This window comes from Balaenoptera ricei, chromosome 20 (assembly GCF_028023285.1).
Source record: "Balaenoptera ricei isolate mBalRic1 chromosome 20, mBalRic1.hap2, whole genome shotgun sequence".
NCBI classification, from domain to species: Eukaryota; Metazoa; Chordata; class Mammalia; order Artiodactyla; family Balaenopteridae; genus Balaenoptera; species Balaenoptera ricei.
The window spans coordinates 50,025,726-50,044,630 of record NC_082658.1 but is presented as its reverse complement, the minus strand read 5'-3'; the positions used below and the strand labels follow the sequence as shown (position 1 = coordinate 50,044,630).

At 43.6% G+C, this 18,905-nt stretch overlaps 1 protein-coding gene across 3 annotated transcripts in view; it reads right to left on the bottom strand.

Moving 5' to 3' along the window:
- VPS53 (VPS53 subunit of GARP complex) overlaps window positions 1-18,905 on the bottom strand; it is a 133,128-nt gene that overhangs the window by 68,412 nt on the left and 45,811 nt on the right. For 2 of the 3 annotated variants that reach the window (XM_059908273.1, XM_059908275.1), the window contains 4 exons: window positions 13,661-13,739; window positions 10,921-11,064; window positions 9,944-10,086; window positions 5,744-5,885 (listed from right to left, as the gene is read on the bottom strand). In XM_059908273.1, the coding sequence (XP_059764256.1) occupies window positions 5,744-5,885; window positions 9,944-10,086; window positions 10,921-11,064; window positions 13,661-13,739 (508 nt within the window). The remainder of the gene's footprint in view (window positions 1-5,743; window positions 5,886-9,943; window positions 10,087-10,920; window positions 11,065-13,660; window positions 13,740-18,905) is intronic. The other variant, XM_059908274.1, reaches the window with a different exon arrangement.

Sequence of the window (18,905 nt, the reverse complement as noted above, 5' to 3'; positions counted from 1 at the left end):
TGTACCACCATCCTATTGGCAAATGTTATATCATAAAACCCTGAAGGGTGGACATAGGCTCCTGCTATTTAGGGGGCCATGTTACCGCCCAGATGGATTTGCTGTGATAAAAGAACAAGTCTTTGCAGGCAGCCATCACCAGCACAACTCAGCCTTCTGTGCAAGGGCCCCTCGGGCGGAGCCAACCAGACCATGCTTCTCATTCCTGCTCTGCGGCTGTCAGAGCCCACAGAGAATTACAAGGTTAGGTTTAGATTTGAAAGAACTCAAATGACATATTCCATGAGCTCTGGGGCTGCTAAGTGAAACCAAAAATTTGCCGAGAAATGAACGACTTTCCAATTTTAAAAGGATTCATTCTTTTTGCTATGATGACAGTTGATTTCAAGTCCATACAGGAAGGAAAAATTCTTCATTCGGCAAGTTAATTCCTACTAATTAAACCACATGGGACTCCCCACACCCACCTTCAGAACCACAAGGGCCACAGGCCAGCAAACCTGTCTAATTTACTGTTGGGAAGAGATGGTCAGGCTTTAGTCAGTAGTACATCCATATCTGGGTCTGCCTGCACACATGCCTTTCTGAGGCCTTAGCTGGACACTTCAAATTATCAAAGAAGGAATTCTGAAATTTAAGATGAATGTACTTCCTTTCTCTGGAGGAGAGAGCTTTCATTATGAGGTGAAAGTTCCACAATTTCTGCATTTCTCTCATTCCATAAACACTTTACTCTGGCCCAGTTCCGGATTTGTTCTTAAAGAGATGGCTTGGAGGCTTCAGCTGATAGGACGGTAAATACAGGACTATTTGCACCTGGTTTAACATCACTGGAACCCCTCTTTTGTTCTTGGTACCACCATGTTCATATCTTATGTTGTGACAGTTACGTATAGGTTTCTTTCTCCTAATAGAACATAAGCAACTGTCTGATTCAATTTTTCATCTTTTCCCAAGGCCCTGCACCAAGACGGAGCTTGAAAAACACTTGTGGATAAATGCTGATCACATGAGAAGCACTAAATAAAGTCCTCTTCAGACACATGGGCAACACTGTCTGTTTTTTGTAAAACAAACAGACAAACAAACAAAAAAACCCGGTGTGTGTGTGTGTGTGCACGTGCACGTGTATGCTTGGAAGAGTCTCAAATTATACCCCAAATTGTTAAACAGTGCACATCTCTGGGGAGAGGGATTTAGAGCAATTGAGAAAGAAGAGATTGTTCTTTTAAAATTTATTTGCGCTTTAACAAGCATGTATTACTCTCCCCCCGTCTCTCTTTTTGGTAAACAAATTACCTGAAACGTGAAGATGATTTATAACTAAGCTCAGACAATATTTTCTAAAACCCTTGGTATTTTAAAATTGTGATATAATTAACATAAAACTCACCATTTTAAGGTGATTTTCACTTCAGTGCTTTCATAAAGGCTGAATATAATGTTTAACCTTAAATCTAATCGTCGAGTCCTTAGTAATACATGTGGGCATAGTTAAATCATAGCTAGACATTTGCTTTTAATTTCAAGGTATTTTAATTTACAGACTTTTCTTTTTTTTTTGGCCGTGCAACACAGCATGTGGGATCTTAGTTCCCTGACCAGGGATCGAACCCATGCTCCCTGCACTGGAAGCGCAGAGCCCTAACCACTTGACTGCCAGGGAAGTCCCTTAATTTACAGACTATTTTAAATCCCTCCTAAAGGCTCAGGAGTTTAGGCAATTAGCTAGAAGGCTTGGCAGCTCCCTTCTTCCAGTAACAGTTACAGCACAGGGTGTTATAAGCTTGTTGGGGCTGGGATAGTAAAAAACAAAACAAGCCCTGTCCTTAAGGCTCTTTCATCTAGATTTCTAACAGATGTCAAATCGCATCTGTCAAAAATAGAGCAAAAGATGATGCATCACATGGATCAGTTAGGAAGGGCTTTCCAGGTGAGCCTGTCCCCTCTCAAGCTCACCCTCATTGTTTGACTGTCAATCAGTCACCAAGGGGCTTAAAAGGACCTGAGTGATAAAGTGAAGAGGGGGAAGGGCACAGGCCTGGGAGGGTCTCTGGTCAACTTGGCTCCTTGGCTGACTTCTTATCTGCTCTATAATCTTCCAAGGAATTTGCTAACTTTCTATGAAATTTGGCATATGTTAAAGGGTATTATGATATACTCTGGTTCATTTTGTAGTTCTGATACCCTGAAACAAAAGGGTGACCACAGAAGATTTTCCAAAAGGTATATCCTGGGATCAAGGCACGACGTGGAGGAGGTAAGGAGACAAGGAGCAGCCAGTCTTCGGGGGGGGGATCCAGCAGCTAGCGTGGCCATCAGGTCAGGTGGCCCTCCTGGCCCAAGCCAGGCCAGCCTCTTCCCAACCCTGTCTGTTGGGAGCATGGTCAGTGGTCATGACTAAATCCATCCGGGTCCCTGATGCTGAGGCTTACAGGCTACTGACGAAGGTGTGGCCCCAACTGCCCACAGCAAGGTGTCGGCAGGACCAGGGTCAGAGTGAACATCACCGACAGTGAGAAGCACGGTGTTCACATCTCCCCACAGCAGGGCTGCAGTGAACCAATTCTCCAAGACCTGGCCTGCCTTGTGGAAGAGGCCAGAGGAGTTCTGCTGCCTTTCTAGAAACTAATCTTTAAGGGAAAATCCTCACAGGCTATGGAGCAGCCATGGTCAGGACTTGGAAAATGCAGAATGATCACCGGGTCACGATAACTGTGACAAAGAACAGTCTGCGGGAAGAGCTGACTTAAAGACGTCGAGTGACTTGGAGAAGTCTGTGCAGAAGACAGCTGACCAACTGGAGGGATGAATGAAAAGCTCCTGGCTCAGCAGGATTTCCTGGCCAAGGATCTGTAAACTGAAACTCTGCAAACTTTATAGGAGAGGCAAGCAACAGCTGAGCAACTGGAGGAGATCTCTGTAAATCGATTATGCCAGAACATTTCAAAACCAGAAGTCCAAAAAGGAAGGGATTGGTGGGAAAGGTTCAGGGGTTCCTAGTGACCAGGAGCTGGAAGGCTGCAGCCCAGGAGCGTGGCCCTGGCAGCGGGTGAAAGCGGAGAGGCTGGGCTGCCCCAAAGAACAGGTACCTCCAGCCCTCTCCTCCCTCAGACAGAAGTCGGTTAACAGCTCATCAACTGCTGCTTTGACATTCCTACACCAGCTTTCCACAGAAAAAGCGCTGTCTTTGCAAACTTACATTCAGCTCCTGCCTGTTTTTCACGGTCTCTACGTGGTTACCCTGCACAGTAGCCTCACCTGGTGTAGAGGGGGCCTTCCCAGCCCACATTACTCCAGCTCTTTTGACCTTTGGGGCATTTCCTAGCACAGGTGAGACCTGACGTGTCCCAGGACAGCCCCGAGTTTACAAGGTCTCCTGGTCATCAGGTACCACAGGGCCGGCCATTCGTTCCCCTGCGACATTAGAGCTCCCTAAATGTAAAACCAAAATCACTAGGAAGAAGCGCCCAGCCAAAGGAAGGGAGGAATGGCTCAGAACAGGTGTTTAGGACTGCTGTTATTCAAGCACTCTTCAAGGGACACATTTCCTGAACAGTGAGCTGGACTACTGGCTCCCGGAGCCCGACCCCGTGCACTACCCACCCTGCCCGGCGGGGAGCCGTGTGACGCAGGCGGACACCCAGCTGGGGCCTGTGCTCAACACTCAAACCGCCTGGTCCCCAGGCAGATCCCTGGAGGGCTGAACCGGAGCCACACGAGTCTCTGCTGGAAACCAGGCCAAAAGCACAGCTCGGGCAGGGAGGAGAGGAGCACCAGCACGAGGACGTCAGGTGGGCACTGAAGTCAACCAAATACTTCTCAGGAGAGACACAAGCTTCTTTCCATAGCATCTGTGTGACCTGCTGCCTTTGGGGATTTGCATTTTCTTTAAGGGCACTTTCATTTGTCTCATGTACTATTTTTTTTTTTCCTTGTTAATAAGAAGAAATCCATTCTGAACATGAGTTAACAAGCAGAGGAGCGTCCATATATCTGTATATATATAGTTTTATTTGTTAAGTATGGAAAGAGTGCTTTGTGGTTCCCTGCATTTTATTTTAGTGAGGTCACGAGGCCCTGAGTAGACAGGGTTTTATGGTCTTCCCTTAAAACTAAGCGCTGCCATCACCACGCTTCAGCCCACTGCCCTGAGGGACCAGCTCCTTACGTGCCTACTCTGGGGCAGGTCTTGGGGGGCGGCAAAGAGGGGATTCCAGTGAGGTCCCAGGATTTTATGACCGGCAGGGTGGGGGCCAGAGAAAGTAGTAGAGGTGACGGGTGAGTGACAGAAAGGCACTCTAGGCCCAATCTCTGCCTTGCCCCTGCTTCAAGCACAATAGCTCAGAGTTTTCTATACGTGCCTATTAGCTGTGTGACCTCGAGTAAGTTTCAAAGGAGTATTTCCTACAGTTGATGAAGCAAAGTGATGGACTGCAGACAAACGCACCTGGCACAGTGTGAGATACACAGTGGAGGTTCCCGAACTGTGAGCTCTTATTCTGTGTGGATCCCACATTACAGTTTGTTAGAAGGAGGAGTTTAGACTCACAGACATTGAAAATAAACTTACGGTTACTAAAGGCGAAAGAGAGGGAGAGGGATAAATTAGGAATACGGGATTAACAGATACACACTACTATATATAAAATAAACAACAAGGACCTACTGTATAGCACAGAAAACTATATTCAACATCTTGTAATAAGCTATAATGGAAAAGAATCTGAAAAAGAATACATATGTGTATAAATGAATCACTTTGCTGTACACCTGAAGCTAACACAACACTGTAAATCAACTATACTTCAATTAAAAATGGAATGAGGAGGAGGAGGAGGAGGGAGAGGAGGAGGGGGAGAAAGTTTGGAAGTCACTGTTTGGGCCATCTCCCTCATTTAAAAAAAATTGAAAAATAACATTGTTAGACTATGTAAAAGCAAAGTTTAAAAAGTATATAAATGCATTTGTATAAGAAAAATTCAAACAAATTACCAGAATAAAATGAAAAAAAAAAAATTCTTTGCTTCTCTACCTAGTCTCACTCTAATTTCCTTTCCCCAGAGACATCCATCCACTGTTATCATTTCCAGACCTTTTTCTTACCTATTTACATATATAAATATGCTTCTCACACAAATGGAATTATGCCATATATACTGGGCTGCAGCTTACATTTTGCACCTAATATATGTGAGAGGTTTTCTTTCTATGACAGCACATCCAGATCTATCCCCCATTCTACCACTTTCAAACTGCTATACCTATTCCACAGCATGAATTTACCATATTTTATTTAACCATTCTTCAATGACGAACATTGTAGAAATCTCCAACGTTTTCTGCTTTTAAGGCTGCAGTTCACCTCTTTCTTGGTACATTTCCTCTAAACATATCCTAATTGTTAATAAAACTCAAGAGTTGATAATGTAATAAGGTATTTGTGACTGAATAAGTGAGGCCTCTATGACTCACAGAATTACTAGTCTTTAAAATGGGGCCTATCCTTAGACAAAATGATGACAGGACATTCTAGAAACATGAAGTACTGCATAATAGACAAACAATAAATCCATACAGAGTATTCTGTATGACTATTTGCACAAATTCAGCAAAATCCCTGGGATGGGGGATTAAGCACTTGAGCCAATGGATGGAACCACCACAGTGTGAAAGACTGAAGTGAAGCCCACCCAGCCAGGCCACTGATTTCCTGGTCCAGTCTCCCTTAGGACCGTCTTACCAGAGTTCCATCTGTCAGGGTACACCCGGAGAAGCGTTTTGCAAGAAACCCCTCAAAGTTAGTCGTTCTTTGAATAGCAAAGAGAAGCAATTTCACTTCAATTTCCTTAGCTCTGGTACGCATGATCTTGGCCAGTTCTGTCCTTCAAATTAAAGATATAAGAATGTTGTCAAACAAACTGATCATTCAAGATAAGACAAAGTAAGTGGCTTTAGCTTATATTATAAAAAAAAAAAAAAGTATGTGGTCATTTCAAAACCTGAGGTCTATCACTAAGTTTAATGCTCAGGGAATAGAAATACATGTTCTAAATAACAATTTTAAGATGAAATTATCTACTAGTCAAAAAAAAAAAACTCAAGGATTATGGACATCAATTTGTTTACATGGGTACTACAATTTTTATCTTTAAACTTCTCAATAATTTGTTAATAATATATATGAAGCATTTACTCAGTATTTTATAAAAATGCAAATATTCTATATAATTTCACAAGTCATTAAGTACTGAATTACAAAGCCCTCCCTCTTCCAGAGAGCTCAATAATCACCTCTTCCACCAGACAGCAGGAGCCCTGGAAAGAGACGTGAGAGACGGGAATCCCCATGTGAAAAGTGACATGTACATGCCTGGGTGGTTCCTGCCTGTGAAGCTTACGTGACACTCAAGTGTCCCGTCTCGGAATGTTAAGTGGTAAGGGAGCAGTAACACAAGAGTTCTTAGTAAGTACTGAACTATGGGTCATCTTTCCTCATAAATAAATGACAAAAACCAAATAAAGAGTCTCTGAATTTATTTGAGAATTATGTATCTGTAGGATTTTAGCCAAAATTCGAATAATGAAAGCTTGGCAGCAACACTGACATTAGCTGACGCAACAGCAGCAGATGTGTTGGCTTTTGGGTACTCCCAGTCTCCTGTGGACTTCATTTTTCACAGAAAATGAATTTTGCAAGTCACTGAACTGGAGGCTAAAGCGAATTACTTATCAATTTCTCAAGGAATTCACTCTTTCTTTGCTTATCAGGACTTAGAAAGTCATAACCACAATCAACCTTGAATCAGTACAAAAAGGTTATCTAAATCCAGTAGCAAATGTGTTTCTGAAAACCACCACCACAAAGAATGTACAGCACCAAGGGTGAACCCTAATGTAAACTACAGACTCTGCTTGGCAATGATGTGTCAGTGTAGGTTCAGTGATTGTAACACAGGGTACACTCTGGTCAGGGATGTTGATAATGGGGGAGGCTATCTGGAGGGATGGGGCAGCAGGGGGTATATGGGAAATCTCTGTATCTTCCTCTCAATTTTGCTGTGAACCTAAATCTGCTCTAAAAAAATAAAGCCTATTAAAAAACAAAATCAACAGCCAATATACCTTAAGAAATCCCCACCACCCCACCCCCCCACAATGTACCCTTAAAGCATACAACTTGACTGTACCTATGATTTTAAGAGAGATGACTACCATGAATTACGCTAAGGTGGTTCAGTTATGCTTAGATATGGGACTTTTTAAAAAATTAACTTGGAGTTAGGACTTCCCTGATGGTCCAGTAGGTAAGACTCAGCGCTCCCAACGCAGGGAGCCCAGGTTCGATCCCTGGTCAGGGAACTAGATCCCGCATGCATGTCACAACTAAGAAGTCTGCATGCCACAACTAAAGATCCCACATGTGGCAACTAAGACTCGATGCACCCTAAGTAAATAAATAAATATTTTTAAAAAATAAATTAATAAATAAATTAACTTGGGGCTTCCCTGGTGGCGCAGTGGTTAAGAATCCGCCTGCCAATGCAGGGGACACGGGTTGGAGCCCTGGTCCGGGAAGACCCCACATGCTGCGGAGCAACTAAGCCTGTGCACCACAACTACTGAGCCTGCGCTCTAGAGCCCATGCTCCACAACAAGAGAACCCACCGCAATGAGAAGCCCATGCACCACAACAAAGAGTAGCCCCTGCTCGCCGCAACTAGAGAAAGCCTACACGCAGCAATGAAGACTCAACACGGCCAAAAATAAAATACATAAATAAATAAATAAATTTATAAAAAATAAAAAATAAAAAAATAAATTAAGTAACTTGGAGTTAATATAATTATGCACTATTAGAAGGGACTACATAACCAATAAAAGCCCGTTCCCACCACTGTTGTGGTAAAGCTGCAAGGAAAGATAAAAGATAAAAACTTCTGACTCTAGCTTTAGCTAGATACGTTGATCTATACTTCTCGGGCTTTAATTCTTTGATATAAAGAGACTACCTGGGACTTCCCTGGTGGCGCAGTGGTTAAGAATCCACCTGCCAATGCAGGGGACACGGGTTCGAGCTCTGGTCTGGGAAGATCCCACATGCCGCGGAGCAACTAAGCCCGTGCGCCACAACTACTGAGCCTGCGCTCTAGAGTGCACGAGCCACAACCAATGAGCCCGTGTGCCACAACTACTGAAGCCTGCGTGCCTGGAGTCTGTGCTCCACAACAAGAGGAGCCACGGCAATGAGAAGGCTGCGCACCACAACAAAGAGCAGCCCTTGCTCGCCACAACCAGAGAAAGCCCGCGTGCAGCAACGATGACCCAACACAGCCAAAAATAAATAAACAAACAAACAAACAAATAAATAAATTTTTTTTTAAAAAAAGAGAGACTATCTGGTCCTGGGCTACACTCATGGAAAGTGAAGACAGGATGAATGAGAGAAGGTCTTTAAAATGCTTAGAACACTGAGATGCCAATAATATTAACTATCCAAAGACTATAAACACTGTAGTAGGGGTGGGAAATGTTCTCAACAACTATTTCCTGAGTGTCTACTATGTCACTGAAGTAGATATTGCCCCTGTCCCTCTGGAACCATATGCCCAGCAAGTAGAAAAGCAGAACAGGGCTTCCCTGGTGGTGCAGTGGTTAAGAATCCACCTGTCAATGCAGGGGACACAGGGTTCGAGCCCTGGTCCGGGAAGATCCCACATGCCGCGGAACAACTAAGCCCGTGCGCCACAACTACTGAGCCTGCGCTCTAGAGCCTGCATGCCACAACTACTGAAGCCCACGTGCCTAGAGCCCGTGCTCCGCAACAAGATAAGACACCGCAATGAGAAGCCTATGCACCGCAATGAACAGTAGCCCCCGCTCGACCCAACCAAAGAAAGCCGGTGTGCAGCAATGAAGACCCAATGCAGCCATAAATAAATAGATAAATAAATAAATAAGTTTATTTAAAAAAAAAAGAAAAGCAGGACAATGATGGATGTATTCTCACTGCACATTGATATAGGTGATACAGACACGTGGGAAAACGTGGGGCAATGAACCGCTACAGGGAAATCTGGTTGATGAGCTTTTAGTTGATTAAGAAGGCAGGCTGGGGGGCTTCCCTGGTGGCGCAGTGGTTGAGAATCTGCCTGCCAATGCAGGGGACACGGGTTCGAGCCCTGGTCCGGGAAGATCCCATATGCCACGGAGCAACTAAGCCCGTGAGCCACAACTACTGAGCCTGCGTGTCTGGAGCCTGTGCTCCGCAACAAGAGAGGCCGCGATAGTGAGAGGCCCGCGCATCGAGATGAAGAGTGGCCCCCGCTTGCCGCAACTAGAGAAAGCCCTCGCACAGAAACGAAGACCCAACACAGCCAAAAAATAAATAAGTTAATTAATTAATTAAAAAAAAAAAAAAAGAAGGCAGGCTGTTCAAGGCAAGGGCGAGGCTATAGGAAAGTCCTAGAGCAAAGATAAGAGCAGACTTAGCTGCTGTGTTGGGTATATTTTGCTCTTAAGGCAAAACAAACACACAAACAAGTGCTCTGGCTACAATCTACTGGCCCAGGGCTTCTCATGTAACCTTTGCCATGTCTCCTTATCAAGTGTTTACCTTGCCTTCACATAATGCTCTCTCCTCTAGGGTTGGAGCTCTAGAGTTGGAGAAGGCGGGATATAGCTACAGCTGGAGTTTGGGACTTGGTTTTGGGTATACAAAATCCGACTCTCAAGAGGAAAGGAGTCTTCTGAGTGGAGTCCAGCACAGGTGAAGACATTCTCATTAAAATGATGACTTTCAAACAAACAAACCAAAAAAGGTGGGAGTGGTACCAAATCCACAAGACAACACGGAGCCTGTAGAGACTGGGGGATTGGTTTCAATCAACTGGTTTCAACTGATTTCAATCAACACCAAAACCAGTAGAGAGTTGGCATCTACCTTGTGATGTGGCAAAATTCTACTGCAATCCTCTCCGCCATGTACCACTCACGTGGGAACATCCGGCCGTATTTCTCCTCATAGTCCACAAGCTGGCGCTTGATCCAGGCATAGCGCCGGTCAATCTTGTCCAGCCAGGCAACCTTGGGGAGGCAGGGAACAAAATCCACCCCAGTGCTTAGAAGTAGTATTGACAGTTCAAGAAAATAAGCAAAAACACAGAACCAAGAAAAACAAAACCTATTTCTCACGGTTTCAGAGTCTAGGCTACTTTTTTTTTACTTGATCCAGAGGTTCTTAACCTGGGGTCTATGATTGGGCTTCAGGGTTCTACAAACTTCCTGAAACTGTATGCAAAGTTTTATGCATAGGTGCATTTTTGGGGAGAAGATCTGTAGCTCTCATTAATTTCTCCAAAGGGTCAGTGACCCCAAAATGGTTAAGAATTGCTGAACTGTACCGTCAGCCCCTAGGATTCATGGTCCAACAATCAACATTTTAAGACAGTAACACTAATAAAATATAAATCACAGAGTTGAGAGCAATCAATTTTCAATAAAATTAAAACGTAACAAGGCTTCCCTGGTGGCACAGTGGTTAAGAATCTGCCTGCCAGTGCAGGCGACATGGGTTCGATCCCTGGTCTGGGAAGATCCCACATGCCGCGGAGCAACTAAGCCCGTGCGCCACAACTACTAAGCCTGCACTCTAGAGCCTGCGTGCCACAACTACTGAGCCTGCAAGCCACAAGTACTGAAGCCCGAGCGCCTAGAGCCTGTGCTCCGCAACAAGAGAAGCCACCGCAATGAGAAGCCTGCGCACCGCAACGAAGAGTAGCCCCCGATAGCTGCAACTAGAGAAAGCCCACGAGCAACAACAAAGACCCAATGCAGCCAAAAATAAAATAAATAAAATAAATTTTAAAATAAATTAATAAATTCAAATGTAACATCTGATCTCCTTTGGTCAATACTTACATCTTGGTTTTCTTGAAAAAGTACTAGATATTCTGACAGATGCTGTTTAATAAACTTTTTGATGATTTCCTGTTTGATTCTGGGGTCCAAAATATTAGCAATCAGACAAGCATCTCGTAGGACATTGCTGGGTCCTCCTGGCCTCTGGTAAAACAAACACACACCAGTTCAAAAGCCAGAAGTGACCTTTAAATCTTATGGCCTCTGACAGCTGCTGCTTCTTGTTCTACTCATGATGTTATTATTACTTCCACTCCCCTGACACTCATTTTTGTGCTGTGGATGGATATTTTAGTTACTTGTTCCTTGATGAAAGAATCATTAAGCTAGTCTGCAGTAGCCAATATAAAAGCTACTCCATGAATCAGCAATGAGACATTTTAGAAACAGGGCCAGCAATGATGGTAGGAACTTTTGCTATCTGAGCTGAAGTCACCTTGCTGAAGAGCCCTAAAAATCAGAATGATACCAGTCTCACTCCACACATGCCAATTTCCCCCGATTCTAACCTTGGATTCCTGTTCTTAAGGTGCTCTATTTGTGCCAAACAGTGTGCTGGCATTTAAAACCTAAACCCAGGTTCTAAACCACCAGCCTTGTCCCACTGATAGGCAACCACGCAGACAGGCAGCCAAAGGTAAAATATTATGATACTGGCCCCCTGACCTGAAAAAAAAAAACAGTAGAAGTAACTATCAAGGGGCTGTATTGATACATCGTGGTGGGAAGGCCTTTGTATTACTGAAGGCAATTCAGTCTTGCTGAACCTTTCTTTATAGTAACTCACTGAATGAACATGGCTGGCTGAGTGGGTTACAGTGAAAAGAACACTTGGCATCTGCTCTTGGCTTGGCTAAATAGCCACATAGCTTTGGCACAATTATTGACACTCATCTGAAATATAAGTGAAAAAAAATAATGGACTTTAACTAGGTGATGATTAAGGGTCTTCCAAATCTTAATGACTTTTTTTTTTTGTCAGTTCTGCCCAATTTATCCACCTCAACTGAAGTTCAAGAGTTTCCTAAGCATTACCTAAGCTGCCCGAGAGCTAAATTGTTAAAATTCTGACTTGCTCCGCGCTGAGTGGCTGTTCCGTCATTCACTGCGCACCCTGACTGCTCAGCTCTGGCTTCTAGATGAAAAGGTTTGATCTGACAGAGAAGTCACGAAAGCCAAAACCTATGGGCTCATGGGTTCAGATTTTTTCATTTTAAAAGGACCTAATAGGTAACCTTTGGGTAATTTTTTTTTTAAAAATCTTGACTTGACTTCCATTTGTGAAACAGTAATAATAACACAAGGCCTTTAAGAGAAGTCAATAGTCATTCAGAAGGAAAAAAGAAAACTCCTAAAAAAAAGTCGCCCAGACAGAGAAAAGGGAAGCAAGTTGTTAAAGAAAACCATTTTTCACCTCATCGGCCTCGTGGGGTCTGAGAAAAAGATATAATGTAGGCCAACATTATTTTTTTCTAAATGATAAAGCTGGGTTTCATCCACATTTTTCTGAAACTTCTTAAAACCAGGGTGAACAGCAGAGTATAGTAGAGCAGACCCTGGACTAAGAAGAGGCTAGTGTTTGTAATTTGTGAATACCTTACAACCCCTTTTTACAGGATAGCTTTCCAATATCCACTCCCTGCAGTTACAGCAAGTGAATAAGGAAGATGAAGTCCACAAAGGAACGTGCTTTACACATAAATTACCTGATTGCTAGAAGTCAGCCAGAATCTATGACATTAAAATCAGAGGCAGGTTTCCTGTAGAAGGTAATCTACAAAGCTGGGGCTGCTACCCCCACCTACTTCCTAAGTTTCTTTTATGAGGCGCAAAGAAAAACGATTAAGATATTTCCAGTTATTGAATTATAGAGCAGATCCAGGAAACGTTCCTTGGCTCGGTGAACGAACATATATCGCCTCCCATCTCCACCCACCAAGTGTTGCTTGCCGGCGTGTGCTTTGGGTCACTTCTGCACTGCACAGTTCTTTCTCCTGAAATAGCTCAAATAATAGAGGGGGAAAAAAGCTTCTGAGGGTTCTTCTCTCCCCAGCACATGCAAAGCATTAAGATTATGTCTGCTACAATTTGCAGGATGGAGCTGAAGGCAGTTACCCCGGCAGTTACCCCGGCACGGTGACGGCCAAGTGAGGCAAAGCTTGCTACATGAGAAGTGTAACCAATAGCTCACAAGTGAAATACCGTGGGCTTTGCAGACACAACACAAACAGCTATGCTACCAGTGAGAGCTAAAGGGATTAACCCCAAAGAACAGGATCATTAAAAGCCAGCCTCCTAACTGTGTCACTCCGAGAGTTACATAAGCCTGGGGACGTTCCTCCCAGTTGTCTCGTCACCAAACTGAAACCAAAAAGTTATGTAACGATCCTAAAAAACACTGCGGCTTGAAAAAAAATTTTATTATTATTATTTTTTTAAAACATAGCCATGAGAAAAAGAAGGAATTTACTGGGCAGACATCTTGGGTTTGACACACATTAAATTAAACTGAAACAAATCCTCACTTTTTGATGCTGGGAGGACACAGATGGGGAATCAATGTCGCTTTGGGATATTTAAAATCAAGGATGGTCTCATTACCCTGAACCTCTAGCAAACAGACTTTACGGCTGCTGGCAAACGCTTCTGGAATGGTAAATGAACAGTAGCTACAGTGAGTGTGCATCAGGCGCAAATGGTGATAATATCCAAAGACTGAAGAGAAAAGGCAAAACAATACCTTGGTACCCTGGGAAGGAAATGCTTCTTCGAAATCAGCCAGGATTTGCTGTCCTAACTCGGTCTGGGCGGCCTTCACTCTGTAGGGAAAAGAGAACATATCATTGCCTGGTATCAATTTCCAAATGTCCGTAAGTAGTTATGCACAGATCCGTAGGGGTTAGAATTGTTGAAGTCTTTAGGGATCATCCAGGAAGCGGGGAGGGGTGGCTAGATAAGAGAGGTCACACATTAGTTAGCAGCAGGTTTATGACCAGGACCCAGGCATCGGATTCATTCTCACTACGGATTTTCCACATCCCAAAGTTCTCCTAGGCCACCTCTCACCCGTTGTGAGGTAGTATATGTTAATCTTTACAAAATGTCATTAGGGGGTAGTTATGCTGCAGGAAAATGCTATATAATAATGCCCAAATCACATATAAATCCATTTCGGGTTACTGGTATAACCACTCTCCAGCTCCGTGGAGTACAGCATGGGAGGAGGGCTCCACAGTGCTTCAGAGTCGCTGTCTTTTCAACCCGCAAACTAATATCAGGATCCCAAGTTTTAACAAGAGAACAAAAAGAATGTTTTCTAAAGCAAAATAGATCCAAATGATAAAATGAACTGCTAATTGAGGGTGAAGGCCACTGAATGAAGATTTAAGTTCTCTCAGAAGACTGTGAAGATGAAAACTGAGTTATACTGAACATGAGTTAGAACAGGGAAGTCGGTCCTGAACACGGTGGTTTGTATGGAAGCGAGGAGCTCAAGAAATATTTGTCAGCTGAGAGGAAAGAGGAGGAAGGAGAAGCAGCTGGGAGGGAAAGGAGCTACGGGTCAGTCTCCTGCGAGGAGCTTGCCCTCCACCAGCCCCAGGAGCTGGATGCCTCCCACCAGCCGTCCTCAGAGCTGGACGGCCCTGAGCCTGAGGCAAATATTTTATCTTTGCTAAAAGCACCATAAAATAACGTTCTTCCTTTTTTGGTCTCCACCCTGTTACTTTGGAATTAACTTTATGAAGTTTCTAGAAATAGCGAACAGCTCAAAACCACAATTTCTTTGGCTACTAGGCAGTGCCTGGCGACGTACTCAGATTTTTTTCTTTAATGAGGGGATAGTCAGGACCCAAAACAGTTTGGTTTTTCTATGGCATAGTTATAATTATGCCTTATTCCAAATACTTTCCAGGGTTTTTCCACTATCTTCAAAACTTTTAAAACCACTCTTACAGGTGGGTTTGCAGCCTCTTTAGTCACCTTCCGAGGGGGTTAGAAATGACAGAGATAAGGCTATCACTGGAGGAGCCCCCAAGGCAGAATCAGGGCCATCCATCTAGAGTTGCCCAGTGGACCACAGGAAACATTCCTTGAGTGTGAGCTCTGACAGGACAGAAGAGAACATGCTTTTGTTAAACCGTTGCCTCCAAGGTCTTATGACTCCACATAACAGGCCAGGCAGACAGACTGCCCTGGTGCCAGGTCACAAGACGGAGCTTCCAGAGCCTCAGGCCCCTCTGTTCCTCCTCTCCCCTTGGCAGCGCACAGAGAGCACAGGTTCCCTCCTAAGCCACAGGATCATTCCTGGAGGGGGAGCTCCAGCCCCGCCAGGGACAGTCACAGTCTTATTCTCAGGGCTCCTGAGCACTTCAGTGATAAAGATGGTCCCAGCTCTGCCTCTGTCACCCTACCCAGCCCACCATCCCCTAACTCCATATTCTTAACCAGATTTGAAACTGTGGTGCCTGAGGTAACATGGATGGACCTAGAGATGACCACACTAAGTGAAGTAAGTCAGAAGGAGAAAGACAAATACCATATGCTAACACATATACGTGGAATCTAAAATATGACATAAGAACCTATCTATGAAACAGAAACAGACTCACAGACATAGAGAACAGACTTATGGTTGCCAAGGGGGAGGAGGGGCGGGGGAGGGATGGATTGGGAGTTTGGGATAAGCAGGTGCAAACTATTATATTGGGTAAGTTTGTCCACATTTTTCCGTAAGATCTTATGAACTTTTTGGCCAACCCAATATATAGACTGGATAAACAACAAGGTCCTACTGTATAGCACACAGAACTATATTCAATATCCTGTGATAAACCATAATGGAAAAGAATATGAAAAAGAATGTAGGGCTTCCCTGGTGGCGCAGTGGTTGAGAGTCTGCCTGCCAATGCAGGGGACACGGGTTCGAGCCCTGGTCTGGGAAGATCCCACATGCTGCGGAGCAACTGGGCCCGTGAGCCACAACTACTGAGCCTGCGCGTCTGGAGCTTGTGCTCCGCAACAAGAGAGGCCGTGACAGTGAGAGGCCCACGCACCGCGATGAACAGTGGCCCCCACTCGCCGCAACTAGAGAAAACCCTCGCACAGAAACGGAGACCCAACACAGCCAAAATAAATAAATTAATTAAAAAAAAAAAGGAATGTATATACATGTATAACTGAATCACTTTACTGTACAGCAAAAATTAACACAGCATTGTAAATCAACTACACTTCAATAAAATCCATTAAAAAAAAAAAAAAAGAAATTGGGGTGCCTGAAAAGATAACCAAAGCCTATGATAAATACAGAAGTACCAGGCTGTGATTTGCAGACCCCCTTGCCTTCTTCTTCAATCCATTCCCAAGGTCACCTCTTGAGATAGTCTAGACTTAGCTGTGCCACTGGTGAGCTACGTGTAATCCTAATTAAGCCACTTCCCCTATGTGGGCCACGACTAAGAATGGTTGTGAAATAAGAGGGTGGGGATGGAGGCCTGGACTAGATGCCTTTCAGTATCCGCTCCAATACTAACTATTCTACCACACCCATCGTACAGCGCTAGCTGGCAATGGCATCCATCTTTACAGGTGACTGGAAGTCGGATGTTTAATTAATGTTGGAGCAGAATAATAAGCTTTTGCACATAAATGTTTCCAAGCATAGTTCCTGAAGTTACTACCAGTGACTCAGATGAGAGAGAAACCATTTCCCTTACTAACAATAATGATGGCATCTATAAACCCAAACCATGATCCGTGCACTTTCAGGGTAAGATGTCAAGAGCAGTCTTTACGATCAGTTGCCTGAGCAGGATCCTAGAAAGACGTCAACGTGCTTAAAAGAACACAGCTTCGGTCTCACTCCTTTATACTCCTTCCTCTTCCAAAGATGAAAAGTAAGTTCCTACTGTGAAGAGATGGAGCAACAGACTCTTGTTAGCGGAGCATATATGTGAGTTCAGCTACCAAGACTTCCTAGTCATCGTTAGGAAAATCAACCTACCACTACTAGAGAAGAGGGGAAATAACAATTCCTCCTGGCATCCAAATAAGCTCGGCCTGGTTGGGTGGTGACAACTCAGTGCTGACCACTCGTAGGAGAGGAAAGATTCCCTGTGCTGCCCGGAAAGGAAGGTGAACCAACTGTCTCCTAGCATCCTCCACGCCATGTGACCAAGGGCTGTTCAAGGGCGTCATTCCCTAAATGTGCTATCAGATTTCATAAGGGGTGGCAGCAGAGGGACAGCAAACTATGAAAACCACTTAGACATTTATGGATAAAATAACCCTGATGCTTCCAATACCTTGCGAATGACAGTCCTAAAGAAAAGACCCTCAATGATTCGCAATAAACTGACCTCCCAAAATACAGAGTCTGTACCAGACAGAATGGTTAGTCAGTCAGATTAGTCAGACGCTCCATCTCCAAACAGACAGAATCTCAACCTAGAATCTTAGAGTGACTCAGTGGGATGCTTTGAGATCATCAAGTACAACCCTTACACTTTCTTTTGAAACTTAAGTTCTTTCTGTCATAGTCACACAGCTAGCCAGGCCTTTTCTCTCTTTTTTTTCAAACTTTATTGAAGTATAGTTGATTAGCCAGCCCTTTTCATTCTCCACTTTAGTTTCTTTGATCACTAAGCCATATGATCCCCTCAACCTGCCAAGTACCTATGTATAAGAGGTCAGAAATAGCCCTGAAAAATATGTTTCAGTTCAAAGGTTTCATGGGTTTCAAGGAATGCAAGAATCTTCCATTCTTCCTCAGGAAATACTGACTGATTACGAGACACATTTGCTTTCATGGATATTCTTAAGCCAGAGGATCTGAAATGTAAAGATGACATTAAAGAAAAAAAATCTTTCCTTCAACGCTACATTAACGTTTAAGCATTTTCCAGAAGGGTAGATGGAAGAAACAGCTATATTCAAATCCAAGCCTATGAACTTCATATTTCAAATGTACAGGCAAAGATTTCAGAACACAACCCTTTGTATGACTTCCACAGTTTACAGACAGCAAGCTATTAAGTTAGAGAAGCTGAAGCAGCACGCAGGATGTTAACTCTTCTGCCTTCTCCCCTCCCCCCAAACAAACAAGCTATTTCTATCATTTCCAGATGGTTCTACCATCACTATGTAAACATAAGGGAGGAATATTCACCAGAAATGATGCTAAAAATAAGAAGTCTGGACTTTGCTCAAACTTTTAGTACCTCTTGAAAAAGAACTGTAGTCAGACACTGGAAACGAGAGATTCCTCCCCTTCCGTTATTTTTCATGTTACTTAATAGTATATATTCTCTATTAATCAACACAGTTTTTTTTTTTTTTACAAATAGAAGTTGTGAAATGAACTATAAGAAAAGTAAATCCTCCTGTGTTTGCAGCAACCCTACATGATAATGAATGGCTGGAGCCCCAAACTATACTGATAGAATGTTATCTTTTTCTATTTTTAAGGGGAGTGTTATTACAGCAGTGATCACAAAGTTCCTTCAAATTTATAAAACCACTTCTTTGAAAAAAAATGTTAAAAGGCAAGGAATCCTAAAAGAGTGCATTCTCTTGTTTGTCCCTATGGTGCTTTTTTATAACTAAAATTCAGTTCTGCCACATTCCTGCCATTCAACAATGCCCATCTCACGCAACCAATGGGTAACCTACTCTTCCCCACATCTCCTTGACCTCATGGTCACTGTCATGGTATGGTCTTCATCTTTTCTAATCCAGAACATAGCCCCAACCCCCAGTCTCTTGTACCTATAACCCACAAGAGTTTTACAAAATACAAGTGAGACCATGCCTTTCCCCGCTTAAAATCTTTTATTGTCCACAAGATGAAGAACGGATTCTTTAGCGAGGCATATAGAATCTGACCCTGCCTACCCAGACAGACTTTCACCTTCCACTGTCTCCCCAAGTACCTCGATGTTCTCTCTCTCTCCTATTTTTCCCCCCCTCTCTCTTCTTGTCTTGGT